Source organism: Schistocerca cancellata, chromosome 2, assembly GCF_023864275.1.
Source record: "Schistocerca cancellata isolate TAMUIC-IGC-003103 chromosome 2, iqSchCanc2.1, whole genome shotgun sequence".
NCBI classification, from domain to species: domain Eukaryota; kingdom Metazoa; phylum Arthropoda; class Insecta; order Orthoptera; family Acrididae; genus Schistocerca; species Schistocerca cancellata.
In genome coordinates, this window is record NC_064627.1 from 778,257,710 (window position 1) to 778,282,617 (window position 24,908).

A 24,908-nucleotide genomic window follows, 5' to 3' on the forward strand; every position below is an offset into this window, starting at 1 on the left:
ATTTTTATGAAAAACATGGAGGACCTTCGTTGTAAGTTAAAGAAGACGGAAGAAATATGAATCTAGTTACGTAACTTTATAGACTCACTTTTCTTCCCGTTTTTTTAACTTACAGTAAGAGTCCTCAGTGTATTCCTATTTTAGTTCATTAAAATGAAAGCAAATTTCTTAGTCTCAGATATAATTCGGTAATTTTTCAATAGCTTTTTAAAATATTTAAACAAGAACGAAAATGTAAGATTCTAACATTCGTTTTTGTCTATTACCTAGTCCTTTAAATGTGAATTTTTATTACTTTTTATTTTCATTAATATAGTAAACTAGTTTTACACTGTTCTAATGTATTCATCTATGACTTACGGACATGTCACGTGGTTACCCGAAAAAAAAAAATTCCGCACCACATCCTTGTTGTTTATGTTATACTTTCAGATGACGTTGGCAAACTATACATCGCGGCGCCAGGTGTGTGAGGGTTCGTGATATTTTGTTGTCATTTCTCCTACCCCTGAGACGAGTGCTTGTAATATCACACGTTTATAAAATCATTGTTCTTATTTCACCTTCGTTCTAGCCTAGATCTGAAGTCGATTTGCAATGCGGATTGAAATAGACTATCGGTAAATCTGTGATCTGGACGGTGTTTATTATCATTAGTACTTTGATTATTATTGTCATTTGCGTGTGATATGGAAGAATTTATCATATCACATGGAAAAATTATCTGTTTTAACATCCTAGGTCTAAGTTATTCGTTAAATGAAACGGGAAAAAAAGTTACAGACTGTCAGAAATAGGTTCGTTTCATTTAGCCGGAGTTTGGTCTCAGCCCCCTCTCCTCAAAACAGACGATAATTTTGCGTACGGAAAATTTTCCTACTGGGTAACTAGCAGGTAGAGCACTTTGCTCAACAAAAATGGCAACAAAGTAGGAACCGACAACGGCGGTTTGCAGTTGGTGTACTGGTGGCGACGACAGTCCATCCCACTCGCTGTCAAATGATTCATTAACTTGCAGTTCTGAGGGTGAGCTTTTCTCCTAAAGATTATGAAATGGTTTTCTTATGTGTGGACTTCCACAGCTTTCTCAGTGAAATGACGGCGTTCTCTCCCTTGCGCCTGTTGCAGCGTACGGCAAAGTGTTCCTGGTGCGGAAGCGCGGCGGCCCCGACGACGGCAGGTTGTACGCGATGAAGGTGCTGAAGAAGGCGACCATCATCCAGAAGAAGAAGACGACGGAGCACACGCGCACCGAGCGCCAGGTGCTGGAGGCGGTGCGCCAGTCGCCCTTCCTCGTCACGCTGCACTACGCCTTCCAGACCGAGGCCAAGCTGCACCTCATACTAGGTGAGTGCCGCTCTCGGCCGCAATGTGTGCCTATTTTGTTCGTCGGCTTAACGTCGATCCTACGATATCCACTGTGGAGGTCACATGAGCAGGATACGCCTGAGCCGGCCGGTGTGGCCGTGCGGTTAAAGGCGCTTCAGTCTGGAACCGCGTGACCGCTACGGTCGCAGGTTCGAGTCCTGCCTCGGGCATGGATGTGTGTGATGTCTTTAGGTTAGTTAGGTTTAATTAGTTCTAAGTTCTAGGCGACTGATGACCTCAGAAGTTAAGTCGCATAGTGCTCAGAGCCATTTGAACCATTTTTTGATACGCCTGAGAGATAACAAGGATATTTGTGTCGTGACAGTGTGCATCTTCTCCTGAAAGCTCACATCGGAATGTTCTTTAGCAATTGGTCCTAATTCTCGTATTGTCGGCTTTGGAAATTATAAAGGGCAATCAAATTAAAAAGAGACAGATGGAAAAGGTTCATTATTTCAAAAGTGATCGTCATAAACGTTAATGCATTAATCCCAGTGTGAAACAACACGGTCAATGCCTTCATGGAAAAATGTTTGCAGTTGCCGTACGGAACCTTGATTGTACCCAAGCGTGCACCTCTTTCTCCAAACGGCCACAAATGCCTTTCTTCGGGGTTCCAAAAATACGGAAATCGCATGGCCAGAGATCGCGAATGAATGGAGGATGTGTTAGGGCTTCCTAGCGAAATCTCTGCAGCGTACCAAACAGTCTTGGCAACATGTAGGTGGCTCTTACGCATCCTTCATACAGTTTCCGTCCCTCTCCATGCGATTTCTATATTTTTGGAGTAGTTTGTTGAAAAAAGACATTATTGGACGTAGATTTGCTTCGGACGAGTACGTTCTCGCCTGGGTACAGTCATGGCTGCGTAGGCAGTCGCAACCATTTTTGCATGAAGGCATTCAGCGTCTTCCCTCACAATGTGATAAATGTATTAACAATTATGACCCTTATTTTTGAAATGATAAACAGTATACTTTCTTGTTTCCCATCTGTCTCGTTTTCATTTGACTGCCCTTCCGTAGTTTCTCACTTCGGGTCGAAGATTTCTTAGAGTTGCCTGTAAGACTATACTTTCCTCCATGAGACTGTGTATGTAAACAAACCACTATTTGCCGTTTTTGGATATATAGCTGTTTTCAGGCGGACAGGTCAATGAATGTATCTTTTAACAGCCTAGAAACAAGCAGACCGTCTAATCGAGGGGGATGTATCACATAGTCAGTAAACAAGTAAACGTGAATCCTGCAAAACTGAGCGTAGTTCGTGTGGAATTTTGTCACGCTCCTCGATAACTACTTCTTAAATTACCTTTGGCTTGTAGTTTCAGTAAGTTATTTCAATCTCCATATCGGTCAGTTTAAGTGAAATTATACAGGGTAAACCAGAACTGCACCGACAGACTTTCACGAGAGATAGCATGGACGAAAACAAGAAAAAAGTCTCCAACAAACAATGACTGCAAAGTGCGTACCGTAAGAGCTATGAGCACTTACTCAGTGCAAGAGATGTTTTTCCACAGTGGTGAAGATGAAAAAATGCTCACAGCCCTCAATGTATGGGTTTTATAACCCTCGTTCACTCCGTATTTTCTTTCTTTTTCCCATACTAATACCGTTGGAAGTGGAGTTCTGGTTCACTTTATTTACATAAATTCTTCAGCCAAAAATCGCCGTTTCAGATAATGTAAAACTAGATAACATCTATAACGAAAAAACTACGTGGTCTTTTTACCTGAATTTTAATACTTGCTACGTCGCTCTTTGTTTTGATTATGAAGTAGCCGACCGTGATTTTGTTCTAATTTTTGCATTATTAGTTACAACACTACTACTTAAATGCCATTTTCATCACTTCAGTATTTATTTTGGAAACAAAAGTTCCTCAGAGACACACCGCTTTTTTTTTTTTTTCTTGAGTAGTTTCGTGGCTACATCCCCCCCGTTGGCTAGTGCTGATTTATGTGTAGCTACAGACAGTCCACCTGCTGAAAATGGCGTTGTAATCACGAAAATAGGCGCAAAAATACAAATACATTAAATGTAAAGAGTGTAGCTATGTAACTTCTGTTAAAGAACAAATCCTTTCTCAGCTAAAAAACAGTAAATACAATTCTCCGTCAAAAATAATGGAGACCAACGAAATTTCAGTATTTACTTCTACTTTAATCTTGCACGGTCTTTCTAGTCCTTCGTACATCGGACGTACATTCACGTAGACTTGATGTGCCATTGTCACAACTTAAGGGTACAGCGATCGGCTGTTCGAAAATGTTTGTTTTATGGTTCCTGTTTGGAAGGAGCCTATTAAGGAACTAACGACTCAACGAAGGACTGAGCCATCGAGGAGTAGGGTTTAACCTTCCGTTGACGAAGACGGCCTTAGGAACAGAATACGAACTGGGACTGAAGGTTAAATGGGAAAGGAAATTCCGGTGTCCTTTCGGCAGGAACCATCCGGGAATACGTGTCATGTGATTTACTAAAACCACAGAAAATCTAAATTTGAATAGCCGGACAGGGTTTTGAACAGCCATAATCCAGAATGTGAATAAAGTGTGTCAACCACTGCGCCACCTGGACGTACAGGACGTGTAAGTACGTAATATAGTATAATTCCACGTGGGCAAAACATTCAGCTACCCGAATAATAACGCGTGAGCGATTAATCTCTCGAGTTTCCAAATCTAACGCAGCAAAACTGCGTTCAACGCTCGACTGAGTAAGTTAATTAACGAACAGGTTACGGAACGCTACTAGTTCTGCCGGAAGGCAAAACACAGAAGCTGTTGAAATCGCGCCTTGTCCCCCAAAGAGTGACGTGATTAACGCAACAACTGTTTCAACCGCGACGGCGTCATCAGTACTGGCAAAACTGAATGCAAGCAGCATTTTCCAGGTCTCGGTCTATGATTTTATTGAGTCGCGGACAGCTTGATTTACAGCCTGGTGGCTCGATAATGCAATCTGTCCGTGCACCACGAGTTTCATGCATTTTAATCGCTTCAGACGTAAATCAAAAGCCGGGAGCTCGTATCGGTGTCATTTCTGGCGGCAGTGTCGTCCGCCGGTCCACAGCTCCCTTGTTTCTTTCCGTTTGTCCGGACACGGTAATTAAAAACAGCGGCGCACTGTCCCTATTGATATTCCTCTCTCTTCCCCCCCACCCTCTCATACTTTGCCCATCCCATATGAACAGAGAACTAAAAGTATTTCTATTGCTACAGTCGAGTTACTCATGGTTCTGAAAAATGATTTGCCTTCCGAAGTTTCTTCGTGTTACAGTATGTTAGCTTCTACGCTTTAGAAGCAGATATTGAAGAAATGTGTACGTAGTAGTGTACGCATACCCTTCGGCAGGCCTTACGCAACGCACGATTAGTTTCTGTCCTGCATCAATGTCTTCCAGTCTATACTCATTTTACATGCAGCGTAGTAAGCAATGGTCTCCACATACACCAGGCTCTACGTACCTTCATTTTTACCCACTTATTTCCTCTCTGCTCAGGTTTATTCTTTCATGGATTACTCAAGTTTCATCTCTTCCAGTTTCACCTTATTTTGCACATTACTTATCGAATAAGTTTTGTAATCATTGCCAGTCAACAATTTTCATGTGTTTACATTTAACAAATAAGCACTGTACGTGTTCTATCTGCCACTGCGTTTTATTACTGTCCAAAGCGTATCATTCGTCATGTTTATGATGCTATCTTTACCAAACACGTTCACAATTACACTTGTATCAGATTACTGCGAATCTGTACTAACTAAATGGTCTGAAAATAATAGCCACCAGTTTAACAGGAATTTAGTAAAAATTTATCACCGATGGTCTTGACTAGGGTTGCCATCGGGAGATTGAAAACAAGTAAAAGATTTGTCATAAATTTTACCTTTACCAGACAGTCTTAAGTCATCCTGCAACACACTCTTCAGATGCGGTTAAATAGTTGGAAGACATGCACTGGCTGCTACTGTATGTATATTACAGTGAAATGTATTACTTAACTTTTGCTGAAGCATTGTTATGATTACCAAATAACAACTCTGAGTAAGCTCAGAGCTCATAGAGTCCATTAGACGTCATCACGAAGGAGCGAAGGTGAACACGTCGATCTACTAAGATCCCTGTCGAGAAACGGAACTACATTGTGTACGGACCTTTTTGGGCTAGGCAAGGCAGATTATCTGGAAGATCTAAAGGAATTGTCGGTAAGGATCAGTAATCGCCAGAATGTTTCGTCCCGGTGACAGAAACGCTGGAGATGGTCGAAGAGTGACCTCACGTGTGAAACATACACCAGTTCAGTGGTCAACAACAGACGCTATTGACTGGGGCGTGTGCCGCTGTTAATCCCACCGTTGGCGCCGAGCGCCCGTAAACACACACACACACACACACACACACACACACACACACACACACTCACTGGGACGTGAGTGATCAACATGTACGCCGTCAGTTATGGTCAGTGATACCATCATTAGTAGAACTTCACCAATCCTCGACACTCTAACGTTGTCATTATATGAGATTAAAGTATGACGTCTCTTAAAGTAGCAAATTCTGCACCTCGTATGTCCTCGGTTATGGCCAGTTTTTCGTTCACCTAGAGGTTGTCAGATAATGCGGAACGAAAAAATTCCAGCTATAGTCTTGGCAGAGCAAGATAACCCCTCTCTCTGTGGCCTGCCAGTCGCCAGATACATCTCCAGATCTCCAGGACGTCGGCAACTAACCAGTAGGATACTCCCATCGTTGCCCCGAAACACGGTAGTGAGTATCGAAACTACTTTGCCTAAGAAGTTAAGGAATAGATACGCCTGTGGGGAAATACTGAGCTGACCGATACCACCCATCAGCTCTGACCCATAGCGACGTCACTACGGGGAACGTAACTCACGCGTAGACATCCCATAAGCGTCAAATATTTGCTACAACATTTGTGTATTGGACAACCCCACAACAGAAAACAGCAGTCCACCCACCTCACTGCCGCGCCACATCGAACCCAGGGTTATTGTGCGGTTCGCCCCCCAGTCGGACCCCCGCCCCACGGTTTGCATGGTAGAGTAATTATGGTGTACGCGTACGTGGAGACACTGTTTGCCCAGCAATCACCGACATAGTGTAACTGAGGCAGAATAAGGGGAAGCAGCCCGCATTCGCCGAGGCAGATGGAAAACCGCCTTAAAAACCAACCACAGGCCGGCAGGCACACCGGACCCCGACACTAATCCGCCGGGCGGATTCGTGCCGGGGACCTGTACGCCTTCCCGCTCGGGAAGCAGCGCGTTAGACCGCGCGGCTAGCCGGGTGGGCTACTTTAACATGACTCTCAATTGTTTTCTAGACGTCACGTTCGTCACCTTAGCGAACTCATGGATACACTGTTGCCCTTAGTCCTAAATTGATGCTACATTACGCTGTAGACGGAACGTAAATATTGTTGGTGTTCTCTTCCTTGTTTACGCACGTATCAAGTCATATGCCAATCAGATACGTCATGAGTCAAAAGCGACGACAGTTATCGGCGGGCTCAACCCAACCATCGTATTTTTTCATTTACTAATGAAACCATAGTCTTGAGGTTTTGCCAGGACCCTACAAAAAAAAAGATGAAGTGGCAGCATGCAGAGTGCGTGGATAAGCAAGAAAGCAGTTTGTTGACAAATACGCATGCTATAAGTGGGCCCATTACGGGAGGAGCTAGGCGCTTTCGGCAAGGGAGGAACTGGTGACGAGCGTCCAGCGCGCGGCAGTGGGACCATCTGTCGTGAGAAGGCCCGCCAACTGCGTGGGCGGAAGGCCGCTCGTTAGGGGGCGGCGGGGGCGGAGGCGGCGGCGGTGGCAGCACCTGTGGCTGTTGGCGCGGTACTTCCGCCTCCGGCATGCTGCAGGCCCGTCGCCAGTCATCGCAGCAGATTAGGCCGTCATCTGGCATGGCGCGACCGGCACTCGTTGCTGTGATCATTGTGTGTCGTTCCTCCTCCTCCTCTTGGGCCACCTCCAGATTCCGCATCTGCTTCGCCGTGGACGCTCTGCTAATAGCATACGCGCAGTTCATTGTGCCGTCACCGTCCCTGAATAATTTTATGTTAGACTGGACTTCCGGGAAAGCCCCGACACTCTTGGACGCAATTGACCAATAAACAAAACACGCACGTAGGACCAGCTATACGGTTATATGACACGAACGGATAGACGTGAGAGTTAAAACGCTCGCTTCCGGGAAGGGGAGGCACGCCGGTCCTGGTTCGAATCGGCCTGGTGCATATTAACACTTTGGGCGGCCACAGCAGGTGGCACTGCTGCCACGCCGGCGGAATTGTGGTAGCCTACGTGTTAACTACGTGGGTGGTGCGCTGGCCAGTCTGGAAGTAGTTTTAGGCGGTTTGCCACATGCCACTACGTGAATACCGGGATGGTACCCATGTCCCGCCTCAGATGCACGCTCCGCAACAATTCGGAGAGCTTTATCGCACTTGCACATATAATTTATTCCAGCCGAAGACAGATGGGGTTCACTTATTCCATACTGGTGGTGGAGGTTGGAGGGGATGGGGTGGGGGCCGGGCCCAGGCCAGGGAGGAGGGATCTGCGGATAATAGACAGATGACCGTAAACCATCAGCAGTGACAACAACAATTGGGCTGAACAGTAGTTGCCAACAGGACACTCCAAATCCCAGACTGAAGATACCGTCAGAGGGAAAGTAATATGATGTGCATATCAAAATGAAAGTACCATTAGGATAGTTGTTAGCTACTGGGCTAGTGTATAAAGTCCCCAATCATATCTTCTCCTTCACTGTTTGCAACAGTCTAGTAAAGTTGTAATTTTTTGATTTCGTGACTGTAGAAATCACATGATTTATAAGTGAAGAACTCATCGAGCGAGTTTCGAAGCGCATTTTCATCCGGAAAGGAAGTTGCTTAATGGTTGTTAGAGAGAGCGGAATAAGCGAAAATCTGAGGGCGCAAAGTCAGGTGAATAAGGCGGGTGCGGAATGACTTCCCAAAACAAATTTTGTATAGTGCTTTTTGTCAGTGTAGCAGAAAGCGGATGGGCGTTATCGTGGTGTAGCATCACTTCGCGCAATCTTCCTGGTCGCTGTTCTTTGACTGTGTCTGCAAGACGTCTCAGTTGTTGACAGTAAATGCCAGCAGCGTTGGTCACACCTCTGGGATGCAATTCGTAGCACACCTCACCGCCGCTGTACCATCAGATGCCTAACAATATATTTTGTAGATGCTCGCAGATTTTTGTACGGGGAGGTGCTGCTTTGTTTGGGTTCAACCATTCCTTTCTTTTCCTTCTGTTAGCATAAAGAAAACATTTCTCGTCACCAATAACGATACAGGGAAGAAATGGTTGGTGTTGTTCACGAGTCAACTGCTGACGAGCAAGCGGAGATGCACATAATGCCAGCTGCCGATTATGATTTTGGCTTAGAGTATGCGGTACCCATACACCAGATTATTGAACCTTCCTCTTTCCATGCAAATTTCTCACGATGGTAAAATCATCACAATACATCACATATGCCAGTTCTCGAGTACACTGATGTGAATCATTACTGATTAATGCGTTTAAACGATCTTCATCAGATCACGAAGTCACTAATTCGAAACAGTCCTCCTTAAAACTAGAATATCATTTTCTTGAACTGCTCTGTCCATTGGCATTCCTCACACACGGCACAAACATTTCTGTATGTCTCTGACGTCACCCCGCTATTGAAATTAAGCAGAAGAATATGTCTGAAATGTTCAGATTTCTCCATTTGGCACTCCCATTTTCTACTGTCCACATCTCCACTATCTCCAATTGATAAAATGACAATATGTAAACTTAAACAGCAACAGTGAGCTACAAATAAAAATTCACAATGGGTAAATAAACACAAAGCAACCGGAATACCAATATGTAAAACAAAAATCCTACGAACTTTTGCACTAACTTAATATATACAACTGTATGGCCTGTTCCGCATATCGTTGACACTGATGATGAGCTATATCAGACACATATTTAAACGTACTTTTTCGGAGTGGTTAAAGGTGGAACAACCGCATTTATCTCGTTACCGGGAAGGCTGATCCCACACTTAGATTCCCCGGAAGAATTTTAAGCAAGCTACTTCCACAATATCTACTCCATACACATCGTCTGGTGACTTCTTACACTAATTAAACACTGCTCTGTACGCACAGTTTCGACGTAAATGGCAGTATTCCAGCGTTTCAAGGCCAAACTTAAAGACAGTATTTAGTTACATATTTTTACACTTACGGACGTATTCAGGCTCGATACCTGCACGTAGGGAAACTAAGCCTCCAGAATTTAGTGGGTAAAAAGTAGAAACTAGACTCTGCCAAAGACTCATTGATAGTTTCGTTTAATAGGAGGGGTTTTCGTTTCACTGGGAGGTTTCTTACTAGAAAAAAGTTCAGATTGAGGTAGAGTAGGATAGATCATAAAATGTTAGGACCGCAGAAATATTTGTGGACTACACAGTAAAGTGATGCGTAGGTTTAAAAAGCTCCGAACGGTCGAGACGCTAGGAGTTAATGCTGGTGTGACAAAAAGCATTTTTATAAATTAGAGTACAGTAGGAAGCTTTCAACGGTCTTGGCAGAGAAACATTAGAAATACTACCAGAAATCGCCCAAAACTTCATACGTTCAGTGGGTACGGACAATTTTCGTTCCTGTGTACCATTCTCAAACAGAATAAGAAGAGGGAAGGCGATACTGTTGTACTAAGTTCCCACCACTACGTTCCGTATAGTGTCCTTCATAGTACAGGTGTAGATGCAGGCATGGTGTAGGGAAACTGTGCCTGATCTAATTCAGCATTGCGGAACAGGAAACCAAATCCAACTCTTGCCGTGTAAGAATCCAGTAACTTAACCTCTGCTTCACCTCTGTTTATCACGGCGGTTGTATTCGGAATTCAGATCCCACCCGATCATACTGTTTTCCTTAAATGACGTTATCTGAATCCACAGATGATTAATGCAACAAAAGTACAATGGCTTCACCACTGATGTTAATTTTGTGTATGGAAGATCCGATGAAGGAAGTAACAAACTAATGATGTAGGAGTTGCCACGGAAACAAAATGTGCGTGGTACGGTTTGTTGATAGCAGTAGTTGCTGAAGGTGAACGACAGTTGAGACGGCTGGTTAATGAAATGGAGCAATTGCTAACTGAAGGCTGTAATACGCAAATAAGCAAACTGAAAACCAAGGTAATGGTTTGTGCAGCAGGTGGACATGCTGCGCGTCTAAACTGTAAACTTGGACTAGGCGATCTTGCAGCAGTGAACGAATTTTTCACTCTCTGAAGTAAGAAAGATGCAAATAAAGCTTGCTATGCGAAGAAACAGCGACTAACATTAAAAAACATAAACTTTGAGCAGGCAAAGGCTCATAAAAATCTGTACAGCTCTGTATGGGTGAAAAGCATGGACAGTGGTGAAAGACAGTAAGGAAATGATAAAAAGGTTTTGAAATGGAGGGTGTTTCAGAAGAGTTCTTGTACATATGACGCACTGATCGAATAAGAAATTAAGACGCCCTGCCCCGAGTCTACGAACGAAAATACACTGAGTGCCAAAGAAACTGGTAAAGGCATGCCCCTTCAAATACAGAGATATGTAAACAGCCTTCGATCGGCAACGCCTATATAAGACAACAAGTGTCTGGCGCAGTTGTTACATAGATTACTGCCGCTACAATGGCAGGTTATCAAGATTTAATTGAGTTTGAACGTGGTGTTACAGTCGGCGCACGAGCGATGGGCCACAGCATCTCCAAGGTAGCGATGAAGTGGGGATTTTCCCGTACGACTATTTCACGAGTGTACAGCGAATATCAGGAATACGGTAAAACATCAAATCTCAGACATCATCGTGGCAGGAAAAAGATCGTGCAAGAACGGGACCAAGAGAATAATTCAGTGTGATATAAGAGTAACCCTTCAGCAAATTACTGCATATTTGAATGCTGGGTCATCATCAAATGGCAGCGTGCGAACGATTCAATCAAAATCATCAATACGAGCTTTCGGAGTCGAAGGCCCAGTCGTGCATCCGTGTTGAGTGCACGACACAAAGCTTTACGCCTCGCCTGGGCCCGTCAACAGACATTGGACTGTTGATGACTGGAAACATCTTGCCTGGTCGGACGATTCTCGTTTCAAATCGTGTCGAGCGGATGGACGTGTACGGGTATGGAGACAACCTCATGAATCCATGGACCCTGCATGACAGCAGGGGACTGTTCAAGCTGGTGGAGGTGGTGTCGGGCGTGTGCAGTTCGAGTGATATGGGACCCCTGATACGTCTAGATACGACTCTGACAGGTGACACGTACGTAAGCATCCTGTCTGATCACCTGCATCCATTCATGCCCAATGTGCATTCCGATGGACTTGGGCAAGTAAAGCAGGACAATGCGATACCTCACACCCCCAGAACTGCTACAGAGTGGCTCCAGGAACACTCATCTGAGGTTAATATCTTCCGCTGTCCACCAAGCTCCACAGACATGAACAATATTGAGTATATGTGGGATGCCTTGCAACATCTGTTCAAAAATTTTGAAATGTGTGTGAATTCCTAAGGGACCAAACTGTGTAGGGTATCGGTTCCTAGACTTACACACTACTTGAACTGACTGACTGACTAACTTGAACTGACCGACTGACTGACTGACTGACTAACTTGAACCGACCGACTGACTGATTGACTAACTTGAACTGACCGACTGACTGACTGACTGACTGACTAACTTGAACTGACCGACTGACTGTCTTGAACGAACTTATGCTAAGAACAAACCACACAGCCATGGCAGAGGGAGCACTCGAACCTCTAGTGGGAGGGGCCACGCAGTCCGTGACATGACGCCTCTAACTGCACGGTCACTCTGCGCGGCGTCTGTTCAGAAGAGATCTTCATCCCCATGTACCCTTAGTGATTTAGGGACAGCTGTGCAGGATTCATGGTGTCAATTCCCTCCAGCACTACTTCAGACAATAGTCGAGTTCCTGCCACGTCGTGTTGCGGTACTCCTGCGAGCTTGCGCGGTCCATACACGATATTAGGCAGGTGTGCCAGTTTCTTTGGCTTCTTTGGCTCTTCAGTGTATCTACTATAAACATGATAAAACGGAGGGAGGGTTGAGAATGGTTGGACATTTATTGCGACAGGTCGTGACTGGTAACTGTAGTCGAATGGATTAAAGAGGGAAAGAAACGCAGGAGAGGCAGACAGTTACCGATGTGGGCTACATCGGTTAGGCTGATAAAATGAGGATAGCTAGTAATAGACAGCAGTGAGCAGCTGTAGGAACCCAGCCTTCCGGTTGATGACCAAAACAACACAACAGCTCCGTCCCAGCCAAACACAGCTAGTGCCGACCGTGTTACGAACTCCATCCGATAGACACTATGTACTCCTGCAGCCTGATCGCTGAAGTGCGTCGACGACGCACGTATTTGATGTGACAAATACTGCGGAAGCTAGGCACTGGGACCGTAATGCGATTTAGACCGACGCGACCCCGTCAGAGGACATTAGCGCGCGGTGGCTGGCGAACCGCCCCGTTGATTCCGCCAACGGCGGGGCGGTCGGGCGAAATGGCGGCCCCGGCAGCAGGGAAAGTAGATTTTCGTGTTGTTTTTGCGCGCCGGCCGCGAGCTCTGCCAAGCGCCCCGCCTGGCCGCTGGCGGTCTGGGCCCAGCGGGGGGAAAGTGGGACAGCGAGAGCGGACGCAGCAGCGGCGAGCCCGTATAGCAACAGCAACAGCCTGTTCCGTCGCTCAGGCGGCGACAGCGGTGGGGCTCGAGTTGCGACACGAGAGGGCGGAAGCGGCGCTCAGCAACCGGGCGGCTCGACAGGTGAACCACGGGGCGGCGCCCTGAGGCAGCGGTGTGCTCAGCCGTGGCTGGTAGCACAGTACCACCCTGTCGTGTTTCACACTGAGGCGATACGACATACAGGCAAGAATGAGTTCATTCGTAACGCCACTGCGTTCAAGTGAAACACAACACTTCTCTAGTTCACCAAAAGCTCTCAATAAATCAACAAAGTCCTGCTTCATCATTTTGTAAAAGACTCCAACTGCTACACGAGTGATAAAATTCTTACTGGTGTTCGGCCGACCATTGCTCCTCCACACTCCGTATTAGCAGGTGATACTGCCTCGGTGCGAGCCAGAGCAGGACTGAGCTCGCCAGAGACTAAGTCTGGACATAGAAGCAACGCGCATTGGTGAAGAACGTATAAATGTACGAGGGTCATTAGGTCGGTACTACACTGCCATATTTCTTTGTCAAAGTTGATAAGTCAAATAATTATGTCAAGGAAACGTGAGAGTGTAATAGGGAACTTCGTCAGATCTCGCCTTTCGACACAGAAATATGATCAGATCTACAGCCTTGCCGTTCACTGCAGTGTGAAATGTAGCCGCTTGGAGCGCTGGCATCGGTACAGCTGAAACTTCCTGGCAGATTAAAACTGTGTGTCGCGAAAGGCAAAGATCCCCAGTTCGAGTCTCGGTCCTGCACACAGATTTAATCTGCCACGAAGTTTAATATCAGCGCACGCAAAATCTCGTTTTAAAATCGCTACAGCTATTTGACGCCTCTGTAGCGTGTTTGTAAACATGGCTTCAAAGTTGATGCCACTGGTGGTTAGGGCTCTGTTTTAAAATCCTTGCTTAGACTGCAGTTTGGGAGGGGGTTTAGCATGGGGCACCATGTCTGTTATTAACTCCAACTCTACTACAGGTAATATAATGGGCAGAATACCATTTTCGAACTAAGTGTGCTCGCAAATCCACGTTTCGTATGTAGGAACTTCGCTTCCAGTCAAACTTCGTACGCCTGAGAGTTAGTGCCAGGATATAACGTAGAGGTAAGGCAACCTTCCATTAGGCTTGAGGATGAGAAAATGACATGTAGCCTTAATTCTGGAGTGCATGGAAGAATTTCAACCGACCTTGATACGATAACGACTTACTTGCTGGAAAAAAAATCTATGGGGGCTAGGAAGTAGTTGGGTGAGAAGGAGATGCCATGTTGAAATAATTGCGCGTGTGTACATAAGCGGAGGCACTAAAGAGGGCGGCACTGTGCAGCTAGATCGACTGTTGTTGTTGCTGTCGGGGTCAAGGAGCGGCGTAAGATAGCCTGTGAGAGTTGCTGCTTTCCACTTCGGCCTGACGAAGCGCTTCTGACCTAAACATAACGAGACGATGGCCCCTTGCCACTGAAAACCACAACCGGCTGCAACAGTGGAACGCCGTATGCGCCGAGAGAGAAATTCTGAACTCTGTATATTTTTCACGATAAACACGTGGGTGCTGTACGACAAGTACCGACGCTATTGAACTGACGAACATATAGGACCAACTTTTTCTATTTACGAGAAAATTAAGATACACTAACAGAAAAGCGATCTATAAATGTTGTACGCGCAGTCTAGAAGGCATGCGACTGTCTGAAAACGCAGAACGACGCTATTGACCAATGCGTATCGAATTTCTGTTCCTTCTCTGTATCACCCCTCTTCTCCATCTACATCTACATGGATACTCTGCAAATCACATTTAAGTGCCTGACAGAGGGTTCATCGAACCACCTTCACAATGATCTATTATTCAAATCTTGTATAGCGCGCGTATGAGCTCTGATTTCCCTTATCTTAGCGTGGTGAACGTTCCTACCTGTTTAGGTCGGTGTCAACAAAATATTTCATTCGGAGGAGAAAGTTGGTGATTGAAATTTCGTGAGAAGATTCCGTCGCAACGAAAAACGCCTTTCTTTTAACGATTTCCAGCCCAAATCCTGTGTCATTTCTGTGACACACTCTGCCATATTTCGCGATAATATAAAACGTGCTGCCTTTCTTTGAACTCTCTCTATGTACTCTGTCAGCTCTATGTGGTAAGGATCCCACACTGCGCAGCAGTATTCTGAAACAGGACGGACAAGCGTAGTGTAGACAGTATCCTTAGTAGGTCTGTTACATTTTAAGTGTCCTGCCAATAAAACGCAGTCTTTGGTTAGCCTTCCCCACAATGATTTATATGTGGTCCTTCCAATTTAAGTTGTTCGTAATTGTAATACCTAGGTATCTAGTTGAATTTGCGGCTTTTAGATTTGACTGATTTATCGTGTAACCGAAGTTTGAGTTCCTTTTAGCACTCATGTGGATGACGTCGCACTTTTCGTTATTCAGCGTCAACTGGCATTTTGGCACCATTCAGATATCTTTTCTAAATCGTTTTGCAATTTGTTTTGATCTTCTGATGACTTTATTAGTCGATAAACGACAGCGTCATCTGCAAACAACCGAAGACGGCTGCTCAGATTGTCTCCCAAATCGTTTATATAGATAAGTAGCAGCAAAGGGCCTATAACACAACCTTGGGGAACGCCAGAAATCACTTTTGTTTTACTCGATGACTTTCCGTCGGTTACTACGAACTGTGACCTCTCTGACAGGAAATCACAAATCCAGTCACATAACTGAGACGATATTGCATAAGCACGCAATTTCAATACGAGCCGCTTGTGTGGTACAGTGTCAAAAGCGTTCCGGAAATCCAGAAATAATGAATCGATCGGAAATCCCTTGTCAATAGCAAGCAACACTTCATTTGAATAAAGAGCTAGTTGTGTTTCACAGTAACGATGTTTTCTAAACCCATGTTGGCTGTGTGTCAATAGACAGTTTTCTTCGAGGTAATTTATAATGTTCGAACACACTATATGTTCTAAAATCTTGCTACATATCGCGTTAGTACATGCACAGCACTCTTCACGAGTGTGGAATTATTACAGCATTAATGTCTCTCCAGATAGCATCTACGTGTCTGATGTTACTGTTTTCCATCGAAAATATGTTGCGACTTCTCGGCCTGTAATCGCTTTGATGTTGGCAGCTAGTACAACTTACTCGGCGCTGGGCACTGCCAGGGGTATATTTTCCACGAGACGGGCATCCAGTGCACAGTAGCAACAGAACAGAACGTCGGTTTGCAGTAGGATTTTGGAGCATATACTGTATTCAAACATAATGAATCACCTCGAGCGGAACGATCTATTGATACGTAATCAGCATGGTTTCAGGAAACATCGTTCTTGTGCAACGCAGCTAGCTCTTTATTCGCACGAAGTAATGGCCGCTATCGACAGAGGATCTCTAGTTGATCCCGTATTTCTAGATTTCCGGAAAGCTTTTGACACTGTTCCTCACAAGCGACTTCTAATCAAGCTGCGGGCCTATGGGGTATCGTCTCAGTTGTGCGACTGGATTCGTGATTTCCTGTCAGGAAGGTCGCAGTTCGTAGTAATAGACGGCAAATCATCGAGTAAAACTGAAGTGATATCAGGTGTTCCCCAGGGAAGCGTCCTGGGACCTCTGCTGTTCCTGATCTATGTAAATGACGTGGGTGACAATCTGAGCAGTTCTCTTAGGTTGTTCGCAGATGATGCTGTAATTTACTGTCTAGTAAGGTCATCCAAAGACCAGTATCAGTTGCAAAGCGATTTAGAAAAGATTGCTGTATGGTGTGGCAGGTGGCAGTTGACGCTAAATAACGATAAGTGTGAGGTGATCCACATGAGTTCCAAAAGAAATCCATTGGAATTCGATTACTCGATAAATAGTACAATTCTTAAGGCTGTCAATTCAACTAAGTACCTGGGTGTATAAATTACGAACAACTTCAGTTGGAAAGACCACATAGATAATATTGTAGGGAAGGCGAGCCAAAGGTTGCGTTTCATTGGCAGGACACTTAGAAGATGCAATAAGTCCACTAAAGAGACAGCTTACACTACACTCGTTCGTCCTCTGTTAGAATATTGCTGCGTGGTGTGGGATCATTACCAGGTGGGATTGACGGAGGACATCGAAAGGGTGCAGAAAAGGGCAGCTCGTTTTGTATTATCACGTAATAGGGGAGAGAGTGTGGCTTATATGATACGCGAGTTGGGATGGAAGTCAATTAAAGCAAAGATGTTTTTCGTCGCGGCGAGATCTATTTACGAAATTTCAGTCACCAACTTTCTCTTCCGAATGCGAAAATATTTTGTTGAGCCCAACCTACATAGGTAGGAATGATCATCAAAATAAAATAAGAGAAATCAGAGCTCGAACAGAAAGGTTTAGGTGCTCGTTTTTCCCGCGCGCTGTTCGGGAGTGGAATGGTAGGGAGATAGTATGATTGTGGTTCGATGAACCCTCTGCCAAGCACTTAAATGTGAATTGCAGAGTAGTCATGTAGATGTAGAGACGCACTCCATGTTGGGGCAGCTCATTCAGCTGTCGCACGTACTTACCAAACTAGCGAAGGTGTGAGAACGACGCTGTTACGTACAGGTTAGTTAAGTGCTGAAGACGGTGAGCTGAGCTGCCGCTAGGGATGGCAGATTGGCGGCGAGGCGGTAGCGGTGCGCGAGACAGCACCCGGTGTTTGGAGCCGGCGGCGGTGAGGAGGGGGGGGAGGGGGTTTGGGTGGGGGATGAGTGGTGGTGAGGGAGGATCAGAAGGGGGGGGGGGGTGAGCGGCTGGAAGCTCAGCTCATCTGCGGACAGGCGCTGTCGGCCTTCCACTGTGCGCCATTAATAGCCGCCAGCCAATTGGCTGCCTCACTGACCGCCCGGACCTTCCTGTAACCGAGTCCCTCTTGTCACGAGGCTGTGACAGGCGCATCTGTGTCCGTGGCAGGAGTCGCACTGACCGACATCCACCCCAAACGTAGTCGCCGTACGTTCCCGCAGGCGCGAATCTGGATCTAGAATTGGGAGGACATTTACTCTCTGCTCTCCCTCAAATACAGTGTCGCATCGTCCCCACTTTTGATGTGCCGCAAAGCCTGAGATTTTAATAATAATAATAATAATAATAAATTCAAGAAAATGTTGCAATGTAATGATAAATCGAAACCTTCTGGCACATTAAAACTGTGAGGTGTAAAAGGACTCGAACATGTACATCGATACTCCGCATAGCGGAGAGTACCCTGTACCACTGCCGCGCGTAATAGCCGCGTGGTCTTAGACGCCTTGCAACGGTTCGCGCGGCTACCCCCGTCGGAGGTTCGAGTCCTCCCTCGGACATGGGTGAGTGTATTGCCCTTAGTGTAAGTTAGATTAAGTAGTGCGTAAGCCTAGGGACCGATGACCTCAGCAGTTTGGTGCCATAGGAACTTATCACCACCCTGTACCACTAGTTTATCCCCTTCTTGTTCCACTCGCAGATAGAGCGAGGGAAAGGACTGTGTATTTGCCTCCGTATGACCCCCCTACTTTTTCGTATCTCATCTTCATGGCCCTTTCACAAAACATGTGTTGGGGACAGTAGGATCGTTCTGCAGTCAGCTTCAAATGCCGATTCTCTAAATTTTCTCAATAGTGTTCCTCGAAAAGAACGTCGCCTTCTCGCCAGGGATTTTTATTTGATTTCTCGAAGCATCTCTGTAACTCTCACGTGTTGTTCGAACCTACCAGTATCGAATCTAGCAACCCGCCTCTGAACTGCTTCGATGCCTTCCTTTAATTCGAGCTGGTACGGACCCCAAACACTCGAGCAGCACTCAAGAATAGGTCGCAATGGCGTCCTGCATGCGGTCTCTTTTACAGATGAATCACACTTTGCCACAATTCTCCCAATAAACCGAAATCGCCCATTCCACTTCATATCGCTTTGTAACTTTATGCCCAGCTATTGGAAAGACGTGACCGTGCCAAGCAGAACGCTACTAATGCTGAACCCGACCATTACTGGTTTATTTTTCCTATTCATCCGCATTATCTTATATTTTTCTACTTCTAGAGCTAGCCATCATTTGTAACACCAATTAGAAATTTTGTCTGAGTCACCTTGTATCCTCTTACAGTCACTTAACTTCGATATCATACCGTACGGTCCAACATCATTGGAAATTTGTGGTAAGGACTAGAGGACCAAACTGTTGAGGTCATCGGTCCCTAGGCTTTCCGCACTGCTTAATCTGACTTACGCTAAGGACAAAACAACACACACACACACACACACACACACACACACACACACACACACACACACACACACACACAGCCCGAGGGAGGACTCGAACCCGAAGGGGGGGGGGGGCAGACCGCGCGAACTGTGACAAGACGCCCTAGACCTCACGACTACCCCGTGCGGCACAGCATCATCAGCAAACAACCACAGATTGCTGCCCACCACGTCGACCAAGAATAGCAGCGGACCTATCACACACTTCCCTCGGGCACTCCTGACGATACTCTTGTCTCTGATGAACACTCGTTGTCGAGGACAACATACTGGGCCTTCCGCGGGCAAGTGCTCTACCAGTTGTGCTACCCAAGAACTACTCATAACCCGTCCACACAGCTTTATTTACTCTAGTGTCTCATCTGCGATCTTCCAAATAATGAATAGTCTAAATACAATAAAATATGCAAAGTGTTGTGAAATAATAACAATAGTTAATTCACATCAGTGTTTAGGCTGTTCAGTAAGGAATGGCCACTTTTTCTGTCATAATTTCTCGAGCTAGAATTTAATCTTGAGTACTAACAGATTAGCTATTGGCACTCCTAGCTTCCGCCTGTGAGAGGCAGGCAAACTGAAACAAAACCGCAGGAACGGAGCTGACGCGCGATGAACAACATACAGGCTTGCATTTCTTTTTCATCTCTATAAGTCTTCAACTGAGGCCTATGAAATGAAATGTTGCAGGAGGCCTATTGGGAGTCTGTTCTTCCCTACAGCAAAGCTAAGTTGTTTAATGAGAGGAGACAATCAGTTCCAAAAAAATGCTGGACTTGGCATTCCAGTTCTTGGTCTTACGGAAGAAAAGATCAGCATTGCTGTTGTCATTGTGAGAGAGGATCGAGGAATAACCTTACGAACACTTTCTGAAATAGGCAAAATTTCATTGGGTGCCACGCACAAGTTGGTGACAGAAAATTTACACATTAGACGTGTTTGTTTGTGATGGGTTTCTAATCATACCACCACCACCACCACCACCAACAACAACAACAACAACAACAACATGATACCATAATAATAATACCATCATCATGATCCTTTTGACATTTGCTTTTTTGATATTCTCCTCTATACTTGGAGTGCACTCTTCAGAGATGAGCTGCATTCTTTCTAACCTATTGCACTCCAGTTCTGTTAAGGAGTCAGCTTGGTCTTCTCGTATGTATTTCTTATAATCCAGCAAAGAGCTTACTTTTCCCTGTTGCCAGCCATCTGCTTCCTTACGTGTCCCACACAATTATTTTCATTTCTCTCTCTCTCTCTCTCTCTCTCTCAGCAATTCCCAACACGCATCTGTCGGGTGTTTGGTGAGCGACACTGTTATCTAAAAAATAAGAAGCTTCGTAAGTTTTTCCAAAGAAAAAGTTTGATGGTCAAACTTAAATTACAGATTACTTTTTTCGTTGTCATTTAAATGGCACATTTGGCCGCTAAAGGGATGAAGTTAATCTGCTTCCTTGTTGTCATGTGAAAAGTCAGTTATTTCCATTTATTTCGATGTTTCCATAGTTTCAGCCACGTTGAACGTGCAATAGGGAGAACGGGCTCCAGTGCCTTCTTTTAATCCACAGCAGTTGGTGAAACATCCACAAGTAAGAGATTTGAAAGTTTTTCAGTCTCTTAAGTTAAACGAGTAATCTGTGATAAATTAAATCTTCGATGAGTGGAGCAATACAGCGTCGACAATTCAGACGGATGTCATTTCCTCGTTTTCATCCTGTAATACAATAAGTAATTCACTAAATTAATAAATCTATAGAGTATAATCTGCGAAATTGATCATCGTTGTTCGTCTTCTCACTTTTTGCTTTGTCCACTTACGTGAACTACAGTACCCCATTGAATTCGTTTCTTTGCGCAGAATTTCCTAATTCTCTCAGGAACAGGTGTCGGATATGTATTCTGGTTGTTTTCGCCAGAACTAAGCCCTTCTCCGTAGCCAGTGAGGTGTTACGCGGAAAGTGAACGGAGAGAACTACCCGCGGAAAATTTCTCCGTACAGCTGTGCTGGACGAGAAGGTGCAGGGGGTGGGGGCAGGCACGCGTTCGGCGAATGTTTGTGCCCGCGCCGCGGCCTCACTTGTTTCCGCGAACTGGCGGCGCGCACTGCGTGGTTCGCCCAGCTGCCACTCCGCGGCGCCACCGTCTGCGCCCTCGCAAGCCCTCTCTTCTGCTTCTGAATGGACAGCCCTGCAGCCACGTGTAAGCGACGCGACTGCGCAAAATTCGTGCCGGCCTTTCGGTTGTCGCAACTCGGCTCTTGTTTGCTTGCTCTGCTGTCTCGCCGGAGATTCCACACTAAAGCTCTTATATCAGCGTTCTACTAGGCGCGTGACCAGATACAGGCGGATAGTGTCTCTTCGTGCTTACATTATCTGCCGAGCTACCGCTAACTGTTACAGTAAGTACCAGCGTTTCATTCCATAGTTGCCAGCCAGTATTTTTAATAGCGAGCATTCAACAAGTTACGGATTTCTCGCTGAATAATACGAGTCACACAATTCTATGCAGAACACCAAAATACAAAATTGGTTTCATCAACTGAGAAATGAACTGCGAAGTGAATCCCATTCTGAGATGTGTTGAGTAGGTCGCTGCGAACCAGCAGAGGGCGGTTTGCGCAGCCTTGGCTTTATTTGTGTCGCGCTGAATGAAGTAAACAGAGGATTACGCAACATTTGTTTTGTAATGCAGAAGTTGTGGTACACTTAAGACGGAAAAAACAAGGACCTTACCCAAGCGTGCATAAGAAATACTAATATTCTTGTAATTAGTTGCTGACTTGGTAAACGACATGCCTCCACTTAAAGCGTGCTGTTCAACAGAACAGCCTATAGTATTTTTCTACGCTTAAAATCTCTTTCAATTGTCTTTGCACTATATATCTGCTTAAGCTGTCTTTGATGACGCATGAAAAGTTGTGTGTAGGAAGAAAAACAGTTTTTTTACAGTCATGGTTTCAAGACAATTTCGACAACAAGAACGAGCACACTCCTGTTCACAGAGAAACTAACAACAAGAAAGTGCTTCTGCACTATAGTTAACCAGGTGTAGTTTTCAACTTTAAAAAGGTAAAGACAGTATACAATACGGTTAATTTGATTTTTTCAGCTATCTTATGTCGTATCAGTATTATTAATTTGTCGCACGATGTAGGACACACCCAAAATGTGTGTGAAATCTTATGCGACTTAACTGCGACGGTCATCAGTCCCTAAGCTTACACACTACTTAACCTAAATTATCCTAAGGACAAACACACACATCCATGCGCGAGGGAGGACTCGAACCTCTGCCCGTACCAGCCGCACAGTCCATCACTGCAGCGCCGTTAGACCGCTTCTTTTTGTAATCTCATGTTGTTCGTTTTCGTTCGTTGCATCTGCTCGGGGCGGATGTCACAAGACATCCGTTTCAGTTCGTCGTTGATCCATTAACTCAGTTTTTTTTATTACAGAGGGCAGCTAACCCTCTGACCGAACACGCTGAGTTACCGTGCCGGCTATCCGCTCAGCTAATCCCGCGCGGCTGACATCGTCATTCAAGTGCGAACATCTTCTTCCACACAGTACATAGATATGCGACAACTCCCGCTTTTTTCTGTCATTCTTGGGGTCATTTCTTCTTTTCAGTTCTTTTTGCAGTTTCTTGCCAGCTGTAGGGAACAATGAGGTAGACACTTTCTTTTGGGTGTTGGACATCTAAACGTCCTGCACTCTGGTTGCCAGCTGACGAAGTTGCCGATATAATTAGTTTTGTGAGGAACGTTTCAATATGTTGAAGGTTTGACAAACTGCACGGTCCAGTCCCATTTATATGACCACCGCCTGTATGATGCGACGTCAAGGTGCAATAACGACTCACAAAACGACAGGTGGCAGCACTAGCAGTGGAGCGCATGGAAAGCGTGTTAGGGGTGGTGGGACGCGGAAAAGAGCGCAGTTGTTGTCGTAGAGCGGAAACGGCGTGATTTATCTGACGTCCAAAAGGGCACGATCATTGGCTTTCGAGCTAATGGTGGCAGCATTTCCGAAACGGCCAACTCTGTAAACTGTTGGCTTGCCGCCGTGGATAAATTGCGGTATCCTTTAACCGACAACGAGGTAACTGTGGTGCACAATGCGCCATAAATAACAGGAGCAAATTACGTCTGCGGACATGCGTACAGGCGAATAGACATTGAAGTGCAGACCAATTAACTGCCCTTATGAACCAAAGGGATACCAAGACTGTACTCTCGAAGTCCGTTCAACGAACTTTGCTGCCTATGGACCTCTGCAGAAGGCGCCTAAGATGTTTAAAACAGGATTCACGTTGACTGTAGTACATCTTCTTACCTCTTACGTTTATCTTATTTAATCTAAAAAAACTCGGGTTATTGTTAGTTCGCGAACTTAAACCACGGTACAGGCCGTGTAGTAAGATGTCATCAGAACGCTCATATTTGACGTTATATCCTCTTTTGGAATATTTTTTAATAATCCTACGAAACGGGAGGTGTACGAGTTTTAATTAAGTGCGAAAAAAATGTGCGATCAAGACGCATCATATAAATTATTGCCAGTACTCGAAACGCAGAGATCACCTCCGCTGCGCACGCGCAGTCGTTCGCTACTTGACGACAGCTGACAGTCGCTGCCCATCGCTCACGCGGGACTTCCCCCTTCGCGTCACGTAACACCGCGCGACGCTGCTGATGCGCAACTTTCGCCGCGGCGTGGCGCGGCCGGCGCAAACACTTGCGGATCGGCGCTGAGGCTGCCCTGGCTGCGCGAGGCGCAGAGCTAACGGGCCGCGCCGTGTAGCAGATCGAGCGCCCCCGCGGCGACATGTCGCTGCTGCGCCTTCGCCTAACGGCGCGGCCCATTTCCGCGCTACAGCTGCTGCCGCTGCCGCTGCGTAGCCCGGAGCTGCTGCCGGATTCCTGCCACGCCGGCGCAAATGCGGTCACCGCTCGTCTCCACTCAACGCTGCCCCAGCTCGCGCGCTGCCCCAGCCACCGCTGTTTGCTGTTTTTTGACCAGTACTCAGTGGCTGTCGTCTCAGCAAGCTGCTTCAGTAACGTTCGCGCTGCGCCCCGTGAATTTTATACTTGCAGCTGCCTCAAAATAAAAGCTTCGAACTCCCATACAAAACAAACACACACACACACACACAATATATACAAATAAAAATTTTTTGTCTGTGACGATACAGAATATTCTCCCAAATATAAATTACAGCAATTCATGGTCCCAAACAAGGTCTTTGTGGGTTTCCTTTGGTTGTCATATCTACATCCATACTCCGCACGCCACCTGTCGGTGTGTGGCGGAGGGTACTTTGAGTACCTCTATCGGTTCTCCCTTCAGTTCCAGTCTCGTATTGTTCGTGGAAAGAAAGATTGTCGGTATGCCTCTGTGTGGACTCTAATCTCTCCGATTTTATCTTCATGGTCTCTTCGCGAGATATA

General features: G+C 45.7%; 1 protein-coding gene across 2 annotated transcripts in view; it reads left to right on the forward strand.

The window, feature by feature from the left end:
- LOC126162627 (ribosomal protein S6 kinase alpha-5-like) overlaps window positions 1-24,908 on the forward strand; it is a 400,316-nt gene that overhangs the window by 222,381 nt on the left and 153,027 nt on the right. For both annotated transcript variants that reach the window (XM_049919248.1, XM_049919249.1), the window contains exon 3: window positions 1,129-1,347. In XM_049919248.1, coding sequence (XP_049775205.1) covers window positions 1,129-1,347 — 219 coding nt within the window. The remainder of the gene's footprint in view (window positions 1-1,128; window positions 1,348-24,908) is intronic.